The 20,947-nt window shown below is 36.1% G+C and overlaps 1 protein-coding gene across 1 annotated transcript in view; it reads right to left on the reverse strand.

Annotated features, from left to right (window-relative positions):
• Window positions 1-8,910: 8,910 nt before the first annotated feature.
• Window positions 8,911-20,947, reverse strand: part of B4GALT6 (beta-1,4-galactosyltransferase 6) — a 78,894-nt gene continuing 66,857 nt past the window's right edge. The window contains exons 6-9 of the mRNA XM_049770215.1: window positions 19,065-19,252; window positions 15,754-15,876; window positions 15,384-15,485; window positions 8,911-12,324 (exon numbers count right to left, since the gene is read on the reverse strand). Of these exons, the coding sequence (XP_049626172.1) occupies window positions 12,177-12,324; window positions 15,384-15,485; window positions 15,754-15,876; window positions 19,065-19,252 (561 nt within the window). The 3' untranslated portion in view covers window positions 8,911-12,176. The remainder of the gene's footprint in view (window positions 12,325-15,383; window positions 15,486-15,753; window positions 15,877-19,064; window positions 19,253-20,947) is intronic.

Below are 20,947 nucleotides of genomic sequence, written 5' to 3' on the forward strand. Positions count from 1 at the left end.
TTTCTTTGTTTGTTTTTGGGTTTTGGTTGTCCTCTCCAAAAGTGATTACAAAGAAACAACGGAATTCTATAACGCTTAGGCAGAACTCTGGGAAACTCCAAATTTCCAATGTCCTTCAAGCTAAGCATGTATTGCAAGAGGTATATAATCAGGTATATAATCTTTTTTTTAAAAAAAGAAGTTGGGGTTAGAATCTAAAGTTCTTGATAAGAATATGAAAGAATCATCAAGTATACAAGAGTTTTTCCCTGTGACAACACTTTTATATATGCAAAGAACTCTAGGCCAAGACAATTTGGAAAAAATGGTTTCTAACCTTCTTCCAAACACCATTCTTTGCTTTTTCCACTCTGGTGAAGCCTGTGTTCTCTTTTGAATATATTACTCTCTCTTTCTCTCCAGAGCATTGCAAAGTATGGCCTCCAAACCTGGGAATTGCTCCTGAAATTCTCAGCCTGGCATGCAGGCCCGATAGCTCAAGCTCAATCCTGGAGCACTGCCCCAAAACAACAAAACAAACAAGTCATGGGGGGAGGAAAAAAAATGGATTTGTTAGTTCATGTTTATAATCACTGAATTCCAGTGGGAGATGAGAAAGTTGAGGTAGAAAAGACTAAGTAACTTATCCAAAGTCACTGAGAATTTTGAAAAGCTCCTGAAAGTCAGAGAAACATCTTTGCTTTAGGAATCTGTGGCTTTCTAATTAATTTAGACAATGAAGAGCAGCTCAAAAAAAAAAAAAAAAGAGCTAATTTTTAAAAGAACTTGCCTCTAGGGTATAACCTCGATGGCTTTGTCAGCCCAACTCTCCTCATTGAAGATACCAAAACGGTAAGTGAACCACTTAATCCATCACACTACAGCCTTTCCCACAAAGCAGAAAAATAGGCCTAAGTTTCTTAAAGCTAGAATTATCTTCCTTATGTTTTATGCATTTCCCAGTGATCACATGATAGGAGTTTAACTAATGATTTCACCCTAGAAAGGGATACTTAGAGTGAACTGTAATAAGCATTTTTAAGTGGCACCTTGCAATGGCAAGATATGCAATTGTCTTCCTCTCTCTTTTGGTTCTTCACTTCTCCTTTTCATGTTCTTTTTCTCTCTGGGTTTCTGCTATTATCTGGATGTCTTCTTACTAAACTAGGAGCTAGCCTATACCAGCATTATCCCATCTTTACTTTTATAATATTACCATTTATGATGTTAAAAAATACACACATGCACACGATAAAATGATCGCCTACAACATTTTTAAGTGCATATATCAAAGCATTTAAGCACATTCATGCTACTGGAAAACAGTGCGTCAGAAACTAATAATAAAATTTAAAAGGGCTGGAGAGACAGCATGGAGGTAGGCCATTTGCCTTGCATGAAGGACAGTGGTTCAAATCCTGGCATCTCATATGGTCCCCCAAACCTTCCAGGAGCGATTTCTGAGTGTAGAGATAGGAGTAGTTCCCGAGCACTGCCGGGTGTGACCCCCCCCCCAAAAAAAAAAGTGTTCCAGAACTTTTTCACCTTACAAAGCTAAAGCTCTAAGCATTTAATTAAAAAAAAAAAAACCTCTCTTTTTGCCCTTCAACGCAAAACAACATTTCACTTCCGTCTGTAAATTTGATTACTTTTGAGTCTCATCTAAGTGGAATCCTGCAGTATTTGTTGTTAGTGGTAGGATGACTTCATCTGGACTAATTACTTTGGAGACAGCTATTTCCAAATAAGTCACATTTTGAGGTTCTGGAAGGTAGTGCTTAAAATATATTTTTAGGGTCACATGGAGATTGCTTCAAGGGCAGAGTGCTTGCATTTGCATGCTGGGTGCTTAGGTTCAATCTCCAGTAACACATGGTCCCCCAGCACCCTGAGGGCTGTGCTCAAGCATAAAGCCAGGAGCAACCCCTAGACACCACTGAGTGTGCCTCAAAAATAAATGAAAAGTTTTTAAAATGTCTTTTGGGAGAACGTAAGTCATCCCATAACACCTGCCTTACATGACTTTTTATTTCTTTGCTTTTGTTTGGAGGCCATACCTGGTGACTCTCAGGGGTTACTCCTAGCAATGCACTCAGGAATCACTGCTGGCAGTTCTCAGGGTACCATATGAAAATCCAGAGATCAAAACTGGACCAGCCACATGCAAAGTAAATGCCCGATTGGGTGTACTATTATTGTACATTCATTTCCAACATTGACACTCTGAAAGAGAACTGATGAGCTATTTGTAGAATGACATTTAATTTGGATTCACCTAACATATTTTAAGATTGACATGTTATGATATACTTTTAGTAAGAATATATCTAGAGAGCTGGAGTGATAGCACAGCAGTAGGGCATTTGCCTTGCATGCAGCTGACCCAGGACAGACTACGGTTTGATACCCAGCATCCCAAATGGTCCCCCAAGCCAGGAGTGATTTCTGAGCGCATAGCCAGGAGTAATCCCTGAGTGTCACCTGGTGTGCCCCCCCAATAAAGAATATATCTAGAGTTTATATTGTCAATATATCATAGCCTATGTCCCACTTTTGAAAAACAGGAAGTTTCGCACAATACCTGTGAAGAAGGGTTGTTGAAGAGCAATCAAACAGCTGTCTGGAAAAGCAGTCAGAACGGCACCTGGAAAATGCACATGATGCTGCAACCTTATAGGCTGGTGATGACAAAGAACAGGATTTAAGGAGTCAAAGAGATAGTAAGGTGCTTTTCTTGCTTCCAGCTGACCTGAGTATCATCACCAGCATCCCATAAATTCTCCAAGCATGTCAGGGGTAATTCCTGAGTACAGAGCTAGGAGTATCCTCTAAGCACCATTGGATGTGCTCCACCTCCCCCCACAAAGAGCAGAATTCAGCCAGAATTAGAGGGAAAAGAATGATGTAAATATTATTTAGCCAAGGCCAGAAATATAGTATGAAGATAAGGTGCTTGTGTTGCATGCAACCACTCCAGTTGGAATTCCAACACTGCTTTTAGTCCCTAAGCATATAATCAGGTATAAGCCCAGAATAACTGTATAGATGTATGTACATATGTCTAGAAATGTCATACATATGTATACATATTTCAGCCAAAGTCCACCAAGAATACACCTTTGTAGCAAAACTGACTTATTGCTTACTACTGATTTGACTTACTACTTATGAGAGTGAGAACATTCTCACAAAGACAGTATTGGGAAGAACTTGCAGGCTTTGGGCTTCAGTGGGGTGACAGGAGGAAAAATCTAAGAAAGTGGAACGTCACTCTAGATCTGCTGCTGTCAGAAAGTGGGGCCATCTTTGATGGAAAATCACAATGGTTCGTTTGTGAAGTGGGCTGGCCGGACTAGAAATAACATTACAACTAGAAAAACTGAAAAAATCACTCTTTTCAGTAAAAAGCAAGCTTTGATATTTGTGAATTTTACAGTGATATTTTTCCTTCATCACATGATCTCAGAACAAGATGTTATCTGATGTTGATATTCTGTAAGATTTTTCTGTCTGACAGAACAAAGACCCAAACCTACCTGTAATAACATGGAAGCCAGTTTCCAGATGGCAGGAACTGTTTTCCCAGTGCTTTTGCTGCAGTGTCCATAGAAGTACTTAGAACAGGAAATCAAGAGAGAGTGGTGGAATGTGATAAACTGAGGCATTTACAAAGGCACAGCCATGATCCTAGAGAACAAGTTGAACAAAGGATCCAATAATTGAGCTCGGGAATATGGGCAGAAGAGCAGATTTGTACTCAAAGATGATGAATGAGCTTCAATCAGTCTACCAGTTTTCAACCTTGGAAACTGGCATTATGTGTACATATAGAAGCAGAAAACAAAACCACTACACTATATGTCCTAAAATATTTTCATAACACCTCATCAGAGGCATAGTAGGAACTTATGCCTTAAACAGTATTTTATTCACAGAATTAGCACTTCCTAGGATTTCCTTTCTTGCTCAAACTCCTCAAACTTTGCATTTCTTCCTTTTATTTCAGTTTCTTACTTCAGTTTACATCAGTTTCTTCCTTTTACTTCAGAGTTTATAAGCAGAGCCCTCCCATAACCTCATTTCTTTTTACTGCCTTTCAAATGAGAAATAAATCCAGAATGCATTCATCTCCTAACCCATTCCCAATTATTTAAAATGGAGGCAGATGGCTATTTCTTTCTGAAAATCGGTGCAAATGCTAAAGGTCCACTGTGGAGCCATGTCTCCAGGTGAAGGCTGCCTGTTGCCTGCATAACAAACACTTGTAACATGGATCTTTCCTCTGGGCTCAGTAGTTACTTACCGAGTGTCATGGCTACCGATGTTACTTCCAGAAGTGAAAGATTATGAAACTGAGTAAAAAGTAAAGCAGAAGGTAGTAGAGATCATCTAGGAGTTAAGGAACTTGCCTTGCATTGGCTATTTCCTCTTCATTCCCAGATATTGCAGAGTAGTGTTGAATGCAGCCCTGGACCTCAATCCCTCGCTCTCAAGCAACCTTGCGGTGGTCTGGCTAATCCCTGGCATCTCAGGAGCCAAGTAGCTCCACAGCCTTGAACCCGTGCATTGAACTCCTTAGCCTAGTTGGTTAAGAATTGCAGTAGCAGCCCCGGAGCCTCAAGAACATCTATTGGGAGATACTAAAAGCAACACCAACAAAACACATAATATGGCAATGTAGTGGTTGGCTTATTGGAAGAAGCTAAGGATGGCCTCAGAGTCCTTGTTGTCAAGAAGAGGATGTGGATGGAGCTGAGTGAATACTCAACAGGTAAACTTTCTGTTTATGTTTAAAATTATATCTGGAAAACATACTGAATGTGTCCACAAGAATCTGGAAAACAATGTCTAATGTGTAGCCAGTATAGAAAACATGTGGCGAAGAATCAAAGAGTTAGATCCAGGGAAGCAAATAGTTCTTATCTAAGATCCCTGTACTTACCAAAGTAAGGTGTCTTTCCCTTTCATATAATGAAAACTGGCACCCTAGTCCTAGAAAATGGACTAATGTTTTGGGAATTACTGACAGTCTACCAGCTCCTGGTAATAATCCAATTTCAACACTGAGTGTCAGGTCTTGTCCTTGTTTTTGTTGTTTTGTTTTGTGGCTACACACAGCACAGCAGTGCTCAGGGCTTACTCTTTGCTTTGTGCTCAGGGATCACTCCTGACAGGAAATGATATGGAGTGCCTGGAATTAAACCCAGGTTGGCTGCATGCAATACAACCTACCTGTTGTATTATCTCTCCAGCCCTAGCTCTTGCATTCTTGGATTTCAAGAACTCAGACACAGAATTTTTTAAAAATAGTATCTTTATTTAAACACTGTGATTCCAAATATGATTGTAGTTGGGTTTCACAAAAAGTCATAAAAAGAATGCCCCCACCTTCACCAGTGCAAACTTTCCATCAACAATACCCTCATCTCCTCCCTCCCCCACCCTCTGCCTGTGTTCAAGACAGACTTTCTATATCCCTCACTCACTGACATTGTTATGATAGTTCTCAGCATAGTTATTTCTCTAACGGAATTCACCCCTTTTTGTAGTGAGCTTCATAACTTGAGCCAGTCCTTCCAGACCTCATCTCTGGGAATTATTTCAATGTCTTTTATTTGTCTTAAAACCCATTCGGAGACACAGAATTTTAATATATATTAAATATATATTAATTAATTATATTATATAATTATAATGTATCATATAATTATATAATATCATTAATTAATGATTTAATATATAATTATTTAAGCACCATGATTCCAAGCATGTTTGTAGTTGGGTTTCAGTCATAAACAGAATACCCCCCCTTCACCCAGTGCAACATTCCCACCACCAATGCCCCCTCCTTCCATGCCCCTGCCTGTATTCTTGACAGACATTCTATTTCTCTCATTCTTTAACGTTGTCATGCTAGATGTTAGTGTAGTTATTTCCCTAATAGAGTTCACCACTCTTTGTGGTGAGCTTCAAATTGTGAGCTGATCCTTCCAGCCCTTCCAGCCCTTAATTCTATTGTCTCTGGGACTTATTACAGTAATGTCTTTAATTTTTCTTAAAACCCATAGATGAGTGAGACTATTCTGCGTCTATCTCTCTCCCTCTGACTTATTTCACTCAGCATAATAGATTCCATGTACATTCATGTACAGGAAAATTTTATGACTTCATCTTTCCTGATGACTGCACACAAAAAATATTTCATTGTGTAGATGTGCCACAGTTTCTTTAGCCATTTATCTGTTAAAGGGCATCTTGGTTGTTTCCAGAGTCTGGCTATTGTAAATAGCGCTGCAATGAATATAGGTGTGAGGAAGGAATTTTTGTATTGTATTTTTGTGTTCCTAGGGTATATCCCAGGAGTGGAATAGCTGGATCATAAGGGAGTTCAATTTCCAGTTTTTTGAGGAATCTCCGTATTGTTTTCCATAAAAGCTGGACTAGATGGCATTCCCACCAGCAGTGAATAAGAGTTCCTTTCTCTCCACATCCCAGCCAGCACTGATTGTTCTTGTTCTTTGTGATGTTTGCCAGTCTCTGTGGCATGAAATGGTACCTCATTGTAGCTTTGATTTGCATCTCCCTGATGATTACTGATGTGGAGCATTTTTTTCATGTGTCATTTGGTCATTTGTATTTATTCTTTGAGGAAATTTCTGTTCTTTTCTTCTCCACATTTTTTGATGGAGTTATATGTTCTTTTTCTTTTCTTTTCTTTTCTTTATTTTTATTTATTTATTTATTTTGGTTTTTGGGTCACATCCGGCTGTGCTCAGGAGTTACTCCTGGCTCGAAGCTCAGAAATCACTCCTGGCAGGCTCGGGGTACCATATGGGATGCCAGGATTCAAACCACCATCCTTCTGCATACAGGGTAAATACCTTACCTCCATGCTCTCTCTGGCCCCTGTTTATTCTTTTTAAGGTATGTCAGCACCTTGTATACTTTTGATATTAGCCCTTTGTCTGATGGGTATTGATGAATATTTTCTCCCATTCTGTGGGTGGCTTTTGTATTTTAGGCACTATTTTCTTTGGAATGAATTATCAACATGGTCTTTAAATAAGGGACTTTATGTATTTAAAATGTAAATATTACATTTGTAAACTGGTTAAACGTTAAAATACTTTACCATATTGAATTATGTTAATAAACTTATCTTATTGGCTTCGTTTTGCTTTCATTAGTGTGGCTACCTGAAATGTAAAAATAGTTTACATTTCTTTTCCTGCTGTGTTCCTATTATATATACATACATACATACATACATACATACATACATACATACATACACACACACATATTGGTTTTGGGGCCACACCCAGTGATGCTCAGGGGTCTCTCCTGGTGAAGCACTCAGAAATCGCTCCTGACTATGAAACTCCAGGGATCAAACCAGGGTCCATTCTGAGTCAGCCGTGTGCAAGGCAAATGTCCTACCACTGTGCTATCACTCCAGCCCCTGTTGTATATTATACTCACACTGAAGCGTGTGTGCACGTGTGTGTGTCTAGTCTCTCTAGATAAGTATGGCATAGGGCTATTATTTTGTTACTGTGTTATATCAATCTCTGGCCATTCTTTTGCTATTAGAGATCCAATGAGTGTTTTTATCATTATTCTTTCATTCATTTAATAAATGTGTGTTGAATCCATGCTCACTGGAAGGTACATCAAAAATTTAATAAACTTTAACTTGATATTAATTTTAAAAAGTAGAATCAATTTCTTTTCTATCTAAATTTACATCAATTTCTAATAATTTTTATGATCTTAACTGAATTGACAAAATTACTTAAATAGTATGTCTTATGCGGGGAGGAGCCTCTCCAGAAGTGTTCAGGGACCTTAAATATTACTATGTCTCTTTTGAGGTTAAAATACAATGGTATTCAAGATCTCAAGTTAGATGCCTGATTCTATCATCCACAACTGAGCAGAAAGTTTCCTGGCACCATAAAAAGTCTTTGGGTGTGAAAAGGAGCATGTATGGAGCCTGTAGTTATTCCCATGACAGTATGTTTCAAGGGCAGAAAAACCCTGTATCTTTTAGACCAAGGGAATTTCCTTTCTAATTTCACCAATATTTACTGTGCCGATGCAAAAATAAAACAAAAAAAAAACCTTGCCATACCAGCCATCCTTCTTTTTTCCTTTCCTTTTTTTTTCTTTCATTCTCATGGTTATTGTTTGGTTATTGTATTAGTTGCTGTGGTGCTTTTTTTGTAGTTGCTGGTTTGGTTTTTTGTTTGATTTTTGTTTTTTGTTTTGTTTTGTTTATTTTGTTTTTGCTGTAGGTTTTTGGGGGTTTTTTTTTGTATTTTTTGTTGTTATGTTTTTCTTCTTTTAAAATTGTTATTTATAACCTCTAGACGGACTCCCTCAGTTTGTTTGTTTTTGGTTTTTGGTTTTTTATTTTTAAACAGAACCACATAAGTTGAATCATCTTGTTCTGCCTCATAAATTGAGGGGGGTAAAAATGGGTGGTACCAGAACCAAATAGTCATTTGAACTTAAACACCAAACCCAAAGTCAATAATAGAATCAATAACCAATCTTCAACAAGCTATACACAGAGGGCACCAATTAACCTAACAGTCTGGGAAGCAAAAGAGGGGGATGCTGGGAACTGGGGTCTTCACCAGGACAACACTGGTGGTGGGAATACTCCTGATTCAATGCCACTATGTACCACAAATATTACTGTGAAATATTTGTAATTCACGTTGGTCATAATAAAAATTATTTTTAAAATGGTGGTATTGATGTCTAAGTATATCTTACTGAACTTGCAAACACAAAGTATGATCATTTTATGATCATTTTTGCAAACTATTATCAACAATTCATTGATATATAGGAATAGATAATGAAAAACTCAGACAACCTCCTAAAAGGACCTGAGAAAAAAATAATTACATCAACACACAATTATTTAGAACATTATATTTCATAAAAGACAATGATAAAAAAGTACAAACATTTCTATGAGAAGCAAAATAAAATGAGTACAAGAAATTGCTAGCATTTATTTCAGTGCATTTATGTAGAAGCCTTTCAGATCTTAATAAATAAAATAATTTTAAGTACACTTTTTTCTGATAAACAGTGCTAGAAGATTTTAGTTCTCTCAGTTGGCATATTTGCAAATAAAAGGTAATAAATAGAAAATAGCAATATTCACCTGAAATGTATGCAAAGAATTATAAGAGATAAGCAAAGGCCAAATAAAATTATACAAAATATGCCTTCATTTGTAGGAAGTCTCCCAAAGGAGGAGACTAGTGTATTAGATATTTTTCACTTTGTCTGAAAATGGATATTAATATCATTTCTGAGAAAGAAGTAAAGCAAGTTTCTGATATATTTTTATTTACATAAGAATGTAAATAAGGTTTCCTTACTGAATACATTTTCATAAAATATAAACAAATCCAAATTAAAGAAATATTCACTAAATTCTAGTTCTGGCACAGACTGAAATAACTAATTCCACTGTGAATTAAACAATGACAATACAGATATGAGCACTTTTAACCTTTTCAACAAGTAAGCCCATTAATCATTCTTACTTCCTAGCTGAGAGACACTATATAACTTTCCCAATAGTGCCGTAGGAACTTCATAAAAAATGTCTACAATTACTTGACTTTGAAACTGAAAATATAAGAGATAAGTTTCTAAGACTATCTTCATCATTTTAAAAGGTTTCAACCTATTTGATTTTTTAGCAAATGAAATAAATATTTTCTCTGTAGATAAATCGAGCATTGCACCTAATACCAAGCAGGTAATCAGTATGTTCACGAATCATTTCATTAGACATAAACATGTTAGTTTGTATTTTCAAGGCATTTGTTAATATTTATGAAACATTTGTTTTCATAGAAATAAGAACTGGACAAAGCTCTGTCTCTCTTATGAAAATATAACAAAATCATTAATTATAGGCAAAATCAATTTTAAGTATGTACTAAAAAGGCAAAACAAAAATGTAATTACTTTTACAGAACAGTATATCACATTGAAAATTTTAAAAAAGAAAACATTTTGTACCACTTCTCAAAAAAATTAATTAAATGTAATTCAAGAAAATAGGCAAAACAAGTAGTACTGAGTCCTCTTTAAGTTGAAAAATGTGTATCAAAATTAAAAGACTCCAAAATGTGGGAAGTACCACATCAAAAATAAAAATGTTTTACTAATAAAATTCAAAAACAGCCCTAATTTTCCCCCACCTAAAATATGTTAGTTATGCTCCTATGTCCTTACCATCTTTAGATAATCAACAAATATTAACATTCACCGTCCACTTTCTTTCACTTAAATTTTAAAACTACACTGACTACAGGACAGAAAATAACATAATTTTTTAAGATATTATTTTTCATAATGTTTAATTTCTCATTATTTTGAGTAATAGCACACAAAAAGGTAGAGTTAAGTATTTAGAACTATTTCTAAGAAACAAGTTTTGGACAATCCTGTTTGGTATGTTAGGTCCACCAATTTTTTTTGAAGTATTGAAAATCAATTTTTCATGATCTTGTTTATGGTCATTTGAGTCAGCAATAATGCTCAATATGATACCTCGAAATAAAAATTACAACCTAAGATAACCATATTTCTATTTTAGGTGAACAACTCATGAGCAAACATAATAAAAGTAGTTCTCACTTATAAATTTCTATTGTTCTGCATTGCTGTAAATTCACCTTACAAATATACAATGTTTCGCTTTAAGCTTGTGAAAATATCTGAATATTTTAAATAATCTTTGGTTAACAATAATAGTTTTCAAAGCAAGGATATGGTCTGGTATTGCCATAAAAATAGCAGTCAAACTTTAGAGGAAAGTAATGTCTTTGATGTCAGATAGTGAGACCTGTTTTCAGAGAAGCATTTCATAACATATATTGAATAACTGATTGTGTATTTTAACATAGTTCTGTTCATTTATGTTTTTAATGAGAATATTTTAATAATTTATATCAGAGATATAATTTGTAAATGAAAATGATCTGAATAAAATTTGTCAATAAGGGATCTCTTCAAAACCTGAAATTCCAAGAATCTAAGAATTAAAATTTGTTTTAATCTATTAAACATTTATCTTCATAAAAATAGAACATTTATCTAATAGTATAATCCATTTGTATATTTTAAGTAGTACTGCACTTTCCAAAAGCTCATTCTTGTAAAAGAAAGTGGTCCTTATTTTTTTAAATAAAGTTTTCTTTTTGGTTTTCTTTCTGAAATGGAAATAATGAAACTGTTATTCACTAAGAATTTAAAAAAAAAATAAAGTTTTTTTTTTCAAAAGAAAATACAAACACACAGAACATTTTGAGACACAAAATCCTTGACACTCACACCAGAGGTACATGAAAGACAATTAACATTAAAAAAAAAGATCCTTTATATCATGTTACATCACAACTTTTAAGATTTTTTTCTTGGTAATACTCATGCAATATGCATAAACAATATGGTTGTGATTTAGCAAAATCTGATGAGATTGCAAGCAAGGAATAAAATAGGTGATCCTATAAGGAAGAAAAAGCTGTTTAAGCCCTCCCTTTCTCACCCTTTAAAACTCTAGGAGAGCTGTACTTCTTCCACACAAAAGACTGAAGGTCTATAGCTCAAAACTAGTATAACAGTTTACTGTATTAGTTGCCTGTCAATTATTGACAGTTCCTTCATTTCACACAAGGGTTAACCTTTGTTTAATGACATAAATTTACACTGGTTTCCCCATGCAAATAAAAAATGTCTATAAAAATCCCATAAAGGCATAACCAATCGCATGCAAAACTGCAACACATCTAAGTTCTCAACATGTTGAACACATTACTTTATATCACATATGTACAAAATAGGTTTAAACAGAAATAAAGCATTCTCTTCAATTAAATTACAGATTTCAGTATAAAAATGTTCTCTTTGTAAGGAGTCCCCTTAACTTCCAGTCTTAAGCAATGGCATCTGGTGTCTGCTGCAGTTCCCATGGGGTATTTCCATGTACAGGATGAGTGGGACGAGGCTGACTCGATGATCCTGCACTGTAAACACTGGGGCCTCTTAGCTCATCTCACAGGGCACTGGGACACATCCGTTCACAGTCCTCCACTAAGAGTTTGCTATAAGTTTATTATCCAGCATTGTGATCCAGCCAGCCATGAAGGCTACTTCTTTTAATAGTCTTCAATCGGAGCTAACTCTGGCGTGAGGTTTACAGATATATTTGTATACAACCTATCAACCAGTACTTTTGGTGTGCATATTAAATTATTCAATCCATCGATGTACTGACGTTCTTTCGAATATCTTAGTAATTTATACCTACAGTGTTAGAGGGAAAAATAAAAATGAACACATACATGTTCAAAAATAAAATCCAATGAAGAAAATAGCATGTATAGCTCTTTACAATGTCTGGTTGTTATGCATAACTGAAATTATTTCTAAACCATTATTTCACATTTGCATTTCTACTCACCTAAAATAATAACACAATGAACTACTATTCAGCTGTAAGAAGAAACTAAATCATGCAGTTCACTGAAACTATGTAGCTGGAACTATAGAGGATATGCCGATGAGTGAAGTCAGAAGGAGGGGAACAGAAACAGATCTCTTATATGTGGCATATAAAATTACAATAAAGGAATAACAAAAGACTAAAAAGACTCTAAAACTGAGCCAGTAGAAGTGAGGTTACTATGGGAATGGAGGTGATACATGCGGAGGGGAGACACTGACTCGCCAGTGGTGGGTGCTGTGTTGAATATTGTATGCCTGATGGGTTTCGGCAGACCTTCGTTGTGCCAAAGGCCTTTTTAACCAGGCCTAGGTTCGGGGTGCGAGACTTGAGTCACCCCAGCACCCCTCTACCTCCTTCCTCCGGAGCTCCAGGGCTTCCCCTGGGCCACATGCCTGGGCAAGCCAGCAAGGTGGGTCCCTTGGAGGAGCTTATGGGGTACCCTAGGCTTTCCCCACTCCCAAGCCGGCTCCAGAGGGAGGCTTAGGGTGTGGGCTTTGAACTTCCGGCCTTCAGGCTCGGGAAGGATCTCCTTCCTTCCTGGGAGCCGGGAGTCTCTGTCAGCATGAGTTTCGGCAGACCTCCCTTGTGCCAAAGGCCTTTTTTACACTTGGAGGAGCTTAACTGGGGTGGCTGATAGTTGCTCGGCTATACTAAGGCAGTCACTAGTAATTTCATACCAGTCTACATGTTCCAAATATGTATTTGGAATATATATTACATTAAATATTATATATAATATATATTAATAGTACTCCATATCCTTAAGATATGTTTATATGTATGCAGAATGTCATTTTGTATTCTTCTCTTTATCACACCCCTACAAAACTCGTTTTTACTCTTTAACTCTCTCACCCTGAGCCATCATTACCCCACATTTACCCTTTTTTAACTTTAGTACTGCACCATCCAAAATCACAGACCAATGTGGTGCACTGAATTTAACACCCACCCAACTATTTCAAAAGCATAAAACAGACAAGTATTTCCTTTGAATATTTTATATATATTATATATTATATATATTATTATATATTATATATTTTATATCTATTTTCTTTGACAGCTATATCTCTTACTAAATATTCTCTTATATAGTGATGATTTCTCCTATTTTTTTTTATCTTTTCTTCTCTTTGTGAACTGATCAATAAGGAATTTGGTGAAAGATTCCCTCAGTTTATCGCTTATGTATGAACCAAGTCACGGGGATTGTTGGACTTGTTCTTGCAGCCCCCATATGTATCAATAATGCCACATGGCATTATTTCTTGTTTGCATAAGCACATTAAAATGGTGAAATGCTATACATACAAATAAGTTCTTATCTAATAGAGATGGGAACACACAAAACTTGTAGTGCAATTGGACCTTCACCCTAAACATTGACATAATGACCTGGAGCAGGCCTCAGAAGAATGGGCATTCTCTATTTACCCCTGAACTAGGGAAGCCACCTACGAAACATCCAACATTGTATATAACATCACCTGGAAGCAATCCTCTACCAGGAAAGACCCTACCACCGCTCTGACATCAGTCTACTCAAAAGAGACTTCCCTTAACACTGAGAAGACTTAGCAACAATAATATCCTGCTTACTGGACAGGGCTCTCTGCATTGCCCTTTAATTGTGAGGTGAAACTAGAGGACGCTCAACACCAGCCTGACTTCAATTTAGGATATGCAGATTCCAGGATCTTTTGCCAACAACAGAGACTGTTTGGAAAATAAAACTGTATTGGCACTACAGACAAGAACTTAGATTAGACTAACTATTTTGCCGGAGCCTAGAGCTGGTCTTATGCCAGGAAACTTCAGGGGTAGGGTCTCCTTGTATTTAGGCCAAGGCTTTTCCTTTCCATGTCACCCAAATTTGGTGGGCCTGTGCAAACAATAATTGCCACTCTAACACTGTTTTTACTTTGCTCCTTTGACTCTAAACCTTAAATAAAAAAAAAACTACTTAAACTTTTGAGGTTAACATAAACTAATATGCATATGCATGGAAATGTAAAAAAAAAATACTATGCCTTCAATGTTTAAGGAGTTACACAAATATCATAGCTTTAAATTGCTTTGTGTACCACTAAGAAATGTTATAATGTACATCTGGAGACTTGAGGGACAAAGTAATTGTACATGGGTTCTGTTTTATTTCTTCTTAATGTTTCTTGACTGTATGTTCAAAATTAAGGTGTCAACAATGGGATTTCTTCTGAGAACTCTGTTTATTGGTGACTGTACTACCACAATAACTTTACCTTGTCCTCTTCCTTTGCATCATTGTTCCCATAATTTAAAAAAAAGAATATTGTATGCCTGAGATTTTCTTATTAATAGTACTATAAATTATAGTGCCTAAAAAATTTTTAAATAATAAATAAAATACACCTAAAACTTACTTTGTACTCTTTACAAAATATACAAATCACATTTTGGGGGGTGTTTTTTTGGACCATACCCGATGACACTCAGAGGTTACTCCTGGCTATGTGCTCAGAAATTGCTCTTGGCTTGGAGGAGTATATGGGATGCCAGGGACCAAACCCAGGTACCTCCTGGGTTGGCCGCATGCAAGGCAAATGCCCTACCACTACACTATTGCTCTGGCCCCATAAATAACATTTTTAATAAAATTCTTGTGTTCTGTTAAGAAAACATTTTAAATAGGTAATATGTGCATGCATATGTATATATGTGTTAATTCTTCAAAATAAGTATGATAATGCTTTATTTATGTAAAGAAAATGATATACAATCCCTCCACAAAATTTCCTGGAAATAAGTGCATTTGAATGAATCTTTCATATTTTAAATAAATTTGAAACTTGCAGTCAAAAGATATTAAACTTACCGTCCTAAAAACTGAACTTCCCCTCTGTGATGATGAGGAATAGATTTGTACTTTCCCAAATCTCCCTCTGGTCTTGTTACATTATATCCAGCATAGTGAACTCTAGAACACAATACAAGGAAATCAAAGTATAGAGAAAGAAAATCTGACATAAAATCTGAGTTCAATACAAAGTGCAAACATTTTTTCCTACTGTATTTGTAGAACAAGTTTAGAAAGCACTCAATGATAAAAAGGATTTAAAAACCGTGAATTTTTCCTATCCAAAATATTTCTTCCCAAAGAATCTTTTCCAAGGATAGAATAGTTAAATTCATCCAACAGAAAGGAAGTCTACGGAAATTATTAAGCAGCTGGAACCTCAACTTACCTATTCCACAGATCATCATCTTCTCCTCCCCATCCCCAGAAGGCATTAGGAAAGCCATTTATCTTTCTAAATTGCTCCACAGTTAGTCCACTTACACCACCAAAAAATTCTTTGTATGGAAGTCTAAAAGAGAAAGCAGGATACAACACTAATTTCTAAAAGTAAAATCACAACTATTTATCATGTAAAATCAAGTTCTTAGTCTTTCATATGCTTTGCAAAACACTTTTATTCAAATAATAAATAAAATTACTTAATTTTATTTAATGTTGATTAAATAATACTTGAACAAGAGAGATTTATATTCTAATGAAACAAGTCCCTCTAAATATAATACGTGAAGCACAAAATAAAACTTGTGGTTTTTGAAATTTAATATTCAGTACAACTCAAAAAAAGAATAAAAAATATTCAGTACAACTTCCTTATAAGATTCAAAATCCAGTATTCAATGTTGCCCTTTTTCACAACAAAAGTAATTCTGATTAAGTATATTTATAGCCTTCAAGGAAATGTTGTACACTGCACAACTAATAAATCTTCAAAACTGACTGAACTAAATTATAAATGGTTTTTATTTTCTGGATAAGAATAAATTTGCAAAAGCAAATCAAGCATTTCATTTTGAAGCAACTGTCTTCTTCTATAGTGGTCCTCTCTGTTGGGTTATTCTTCCAAAATACTAAAAAAAAAAAAACTTCAGATACATTTGTTATTCAATTTAGAAAACTTACTATTTTTGATAGGATTGATATGTAAATTTGTGCTCATTTTAAGTATACAATATAAACATAAGGTTTGAAATATGTATACACTGTTAAATGAACACCTCAATAAATTTAGTCAATGTCTGTCACTTCACAGAGCTGTATTTTTTTCCTTGTGAAGAGGGTTTTAAGCTCTAGTCTTTTAGCAAATTTTTTGTGTGTATGCTTGATTTGGGGCCACACTTAGCATCACTCAAGGTTTACTCCTGACTATGCTCAGGGATCTCTTATGGCAAGACTAAGGAGATTATCGGGGTGCCAGAATAGAAATCACGTCAATGTGTAAGGCAAGCTCCCTACTTGCTGTATTATCTTTCCAGCCCTGACTTAGTGATTTTTAGTTTTTAAATATACAATGTAGAACTGAACATTTATTTTCAGAATTTTTGTTTGTTTGTTTTGGTGGTTGTTGTTATCAGGGCATGCTGGATGATGCTTAGGGATTACTCCTAGACTTACACTTAGAAATTACTCCTGACAGTGCTCAGCAGACCATTAGGAGGCTGGGGATAGAACTCAGGTTGACACTGACAAGCACCCTACCCCCGTACTATCACTCTAGCCTTTCCAGGAATTATTTTATAACTGGAAATTTGGACCTTTAGACCCCCTGCCCATTTCATTATTCCAACTCTACTTTTGGCTGCCACTCACCTGTTCCTTGTATCACTGAATTAGGTTATTTAAAAAATTGTAAAATACATATGTGGACATATATTTATATTTTGTTTTTATATGTTGTATGTATGTATATTGTTCTTTGGCATACCTGGCAATGCTCAGGAATTAATTCTGGCTCTCCATTCATAAGTCTTGCCATGTCCAAATTGACAACTGCCCAAAGACAATATACACACACTAATTTGGACATCAGAGTGGGTGGCACCTCTGTGTGGCAAGGGCTTCATCAGGCTTCTGCTCATGAATCTATGGCCATTCCCTGATCTACTACTAAATGCATTTTTCATTTAAGATATCCTTTTAAAGTTGGGTTAGTCTAAGTCTATATAAATATTTTACTCATTAAAATTAATATTGTCAGGTAAAAGGTTAAGAGAATTATTAGTTTAAATGACTTCTAAGGTATTTTGAAATACTGAATATTTTTTCAAAATTTTAAAATATTTTGAAATACTGCCTCTACCCTGTAGGCAGCATCTCTCCTACTATTTTCTATATTTCCATCAGCCAAAGAAAATGGTGATCTCTTCCCAAAGTTGGCCTGCTTGCTCTAAGGTCATTTCAAGTTAGAGTCACAACTCCAATAACTGTATACATTTTATAGAGCCTCCAAATCAGAAAACAAGAAATTCCTCCTAATTAAAGGCTAGCTTCAAATGCATCACTTAGGAAGAGTATGCCCTGCACAAGGGAGATTCTTCCCAGCAATGAACCATCACTGCAGGAGGAAGAGCCAACATGTGCTTGTACACCATGTGGCCACAGGATCTCAAAAGAACCTTAGAGACAGGCTTCATTAAGGAAAGCAGCAGCCACAGATACATGTCCTAAGATAAATAGGCCCCTTTGTTGCTCCTTGTGACAACTGTAAATTATTCCCCTTCTGCTACCACCAACACCTCCAGGCCATTAGCTCTTTTCCACCACTCTGCAAAGGATGCATGAAATAGCATCTGGATCAGTGGTTTCCAAAGCCCTTTTTCAGAAAGAAAGAGGAAGGAAGGAAGGAAGGAAGGAAGGAAGGAAGGAAGGAAGGAAGGAAGGAAGGAAGGAAGGAAGGAAGGAAGGAAGGAAGGAAGGGAGGAAGGAAGGAAGGAAGGAAGGAAGGAAGGGAGGGAGGGAGGGAGGGAGGGAGGGAGGGAGGGAGGGAGGGAGGGAGGGAGGAAGGGAAGGAGGGAGGGAGGGAGGAAGGAAGGAAGGAAGGAAGGAAGGAAGGAAGGAAGGAAGGAAGGAAGGAAGGAAGGAAGGAAGGAAGGAAGGAAGGAAGGAAGGAAGGAGGAGGGAGGGAGGGAGGGAGGGAGGGAGGGAGGGAGGGAGGGAGGGAGGGAGAGGAGAGAGAGAGAGAGAGAGAGAGAGAAAGAAAGAAAGAAAGAAAGAAAGAAAGAAAGAAAGAAAGAAAGAAAGAAAGAAAGAAAGAAAGAAAGAAAGAAAGAAAGAAAGAAAGAAAGAAAGAAAGAAAGAAAGAAAGAAAGAAAGAAAGAAAGAAAGAAAGAAAGAAAGAAAGAAAGAAAGAAAGAAAGAAAGAAAGAAAGAAAGAAAGAAAGAAAGAAAGAAAGAAAGAAAGAAAGAAAGAAATAGAGAAAAAAAACACCCCACCACCCCCAATCAACCTTCTTAAATGGAACATATTACAAGCCTTGGGGCAGGGGTTGGGTGAAAGATGTCACCCACTTTGGGAAACACTAATTTAGATCAATATTACACTACTCTATATCCTGGCTTCCAAAGAGGATGGGATGGCATTTAAGAAAGTACTTCGGTTCTTCAGTTCTCTCAAACACAGACAAATAAAGTTAATATCACTTTAGTGATGTGAGCATCACACATATATCAACAAAGTCTTGACTTAAAAGCATGACTTACATATACATGTATTTATCCAGCTTTGTTGCAAAGTGACGAGGCATTTCCCCACATCCATAATAGTTCCGGTCATTTTCAGGTAGATGATCCACATCATGGAAGATCACACAGTCCCAGACACTGTCTTTCATGGCCTCTTTGAAGCCCACATTGAAAAGCATGGCCCGATTAAAAGGCTGTGTACCCGTCTTTACAGAGAGGAAAACATAAATGTACTCAAATTTGTTATCAACTTTTAGCTATAATTTTCTAATTTGGTGAATCATGATCAAATAACACTAATATATACATATGGATCAAACAGATAAAACAATAAATATATTCCAGGGTTTTCAAATACACTATCCAAACTTATTTACTATATTATTTTATACTATGGTAATATTAAGCAACCACTGGTGATGATCACACTTAAAATATGATAGTATCATACATGTTTCTATTTTACTTCATATTAATTAGATTGTAGATTATTTACAAGCAGGAAAATGTCATTCAATTAAAGTTGTAAAGTTTTCCATATCTGTCAGAGAAAGAAAGAAAGAGAAGCAGAAAAATTGGTAACAGGAAACTGTCCTTCATTCTTGTATGTGACAAAATCAGGAAAACCTATCTTCATGATATTCATGCTTAGAATAAACACAAAGACATTTTTAGAGGCAGAACTGTAACATATTACACAAACAGTACGATTATACAAACACAGCTGTAATATATTACACACAACCCAATTTCTTTTATTATGATTTGATAATTTTCTTTTTTTATGGAAAATACATTAATGAACCCAGGCAGAAAAACCCATTCCTACTTTCATTATTCTTGCCAATGAAAGAAAAAAATGAAACTTTTAAAGGAAAAAACCATGGACTCTTATTACACAAAGCACGAGCTAGTGAATACAGTAACTCAGTTACTCAGTTACTAAATACAGTAATATAATAATAACCACATCCTTTTTACAAACAAAATTTTATTAAGATATATTAGAAATAGTTTTATTCTGCAGCAAAATTAAAATAAGAAGCAGTAACTATGCCTTTAATAGGTTTCATATAATTTGTAAAATATAAGATTAAAAAGGTGGGTGATAGCACAGCAGGGAGGGCATTTTCCTTGCACACAAAAACCCAGGTTCGATTCCCAACATCCCATATGGTCCTCCAAGCCTGTTAACAATAATTGCTGAGCCCAAGAGTCAAGAGTAGCCCCTGAGCATCAATGGGTGTGCCCCCCCCAAAAAAAGAAAAAAAGGTTTATGACAAAAGTGAATGTTAGACAATATATTCACTTATTATTGGAATGTCTCCTTAACAGTGAAATATAACTTTAAGTCCTGAGTCCTGCATCAACTTAATAGAGTTACTTTACTACTTCTTGGGGAGGGGGGGTTGCTTTTTGTTCTTTTGTTTTTGTTTTTGTTTTGTTTTGTTTTTGGGGGGAGGCCACACCCAGTGGTGCTCAGGGGTTACTCCTGGCTATCTTCTCAGAAACAGCTCCTGGCAGGCGCTGGGGACCATATGTGACTCCAGGATTTGAACCAACCACCTTAGGTCCTGGGTCAGCTGCTTGCCAGGCAACCCCCGCTGTGCTACCTCTCTGGTCCCTGTTCCTTTTTTTTTTTTTTTTTAATTTTTATTTTGACCAAAGTGGATTACAAATCTTTCACAGTAATTTTTTTAGGTACATAGTGACATTGAATCAGGGGCATTCCCACCACCAATGTTGTCCTCCCTCCACTCCTGTTCCCAGCATGCATCCCACATCCCCCTCTTTTACTCCCTCCCCCAGTTGCTAGTATAAATGGCCCCCTCTGTGTCTAGCTTGTTGTAGATTGAGTATCGATTCTGTTGTCGGCTTTGGATTTGGTATTTAAGTCTGAT

This window comes from Suncus etruscus, chromosome 3 (genome assembly GCF_024139225.1).
Source record: "Suncus etruscus isolate mSunEtr1 chromosome 3, mSunEtr1.pri.cur, whole genome shotgun sequence".
NCBI classification, from domain to species: domain Eukaryota; kingdom Metazoa; phylum Chordata; class Mammalia; order Eulipotyphla; family Soricidae; genus Suncus; species Suncus etruscus.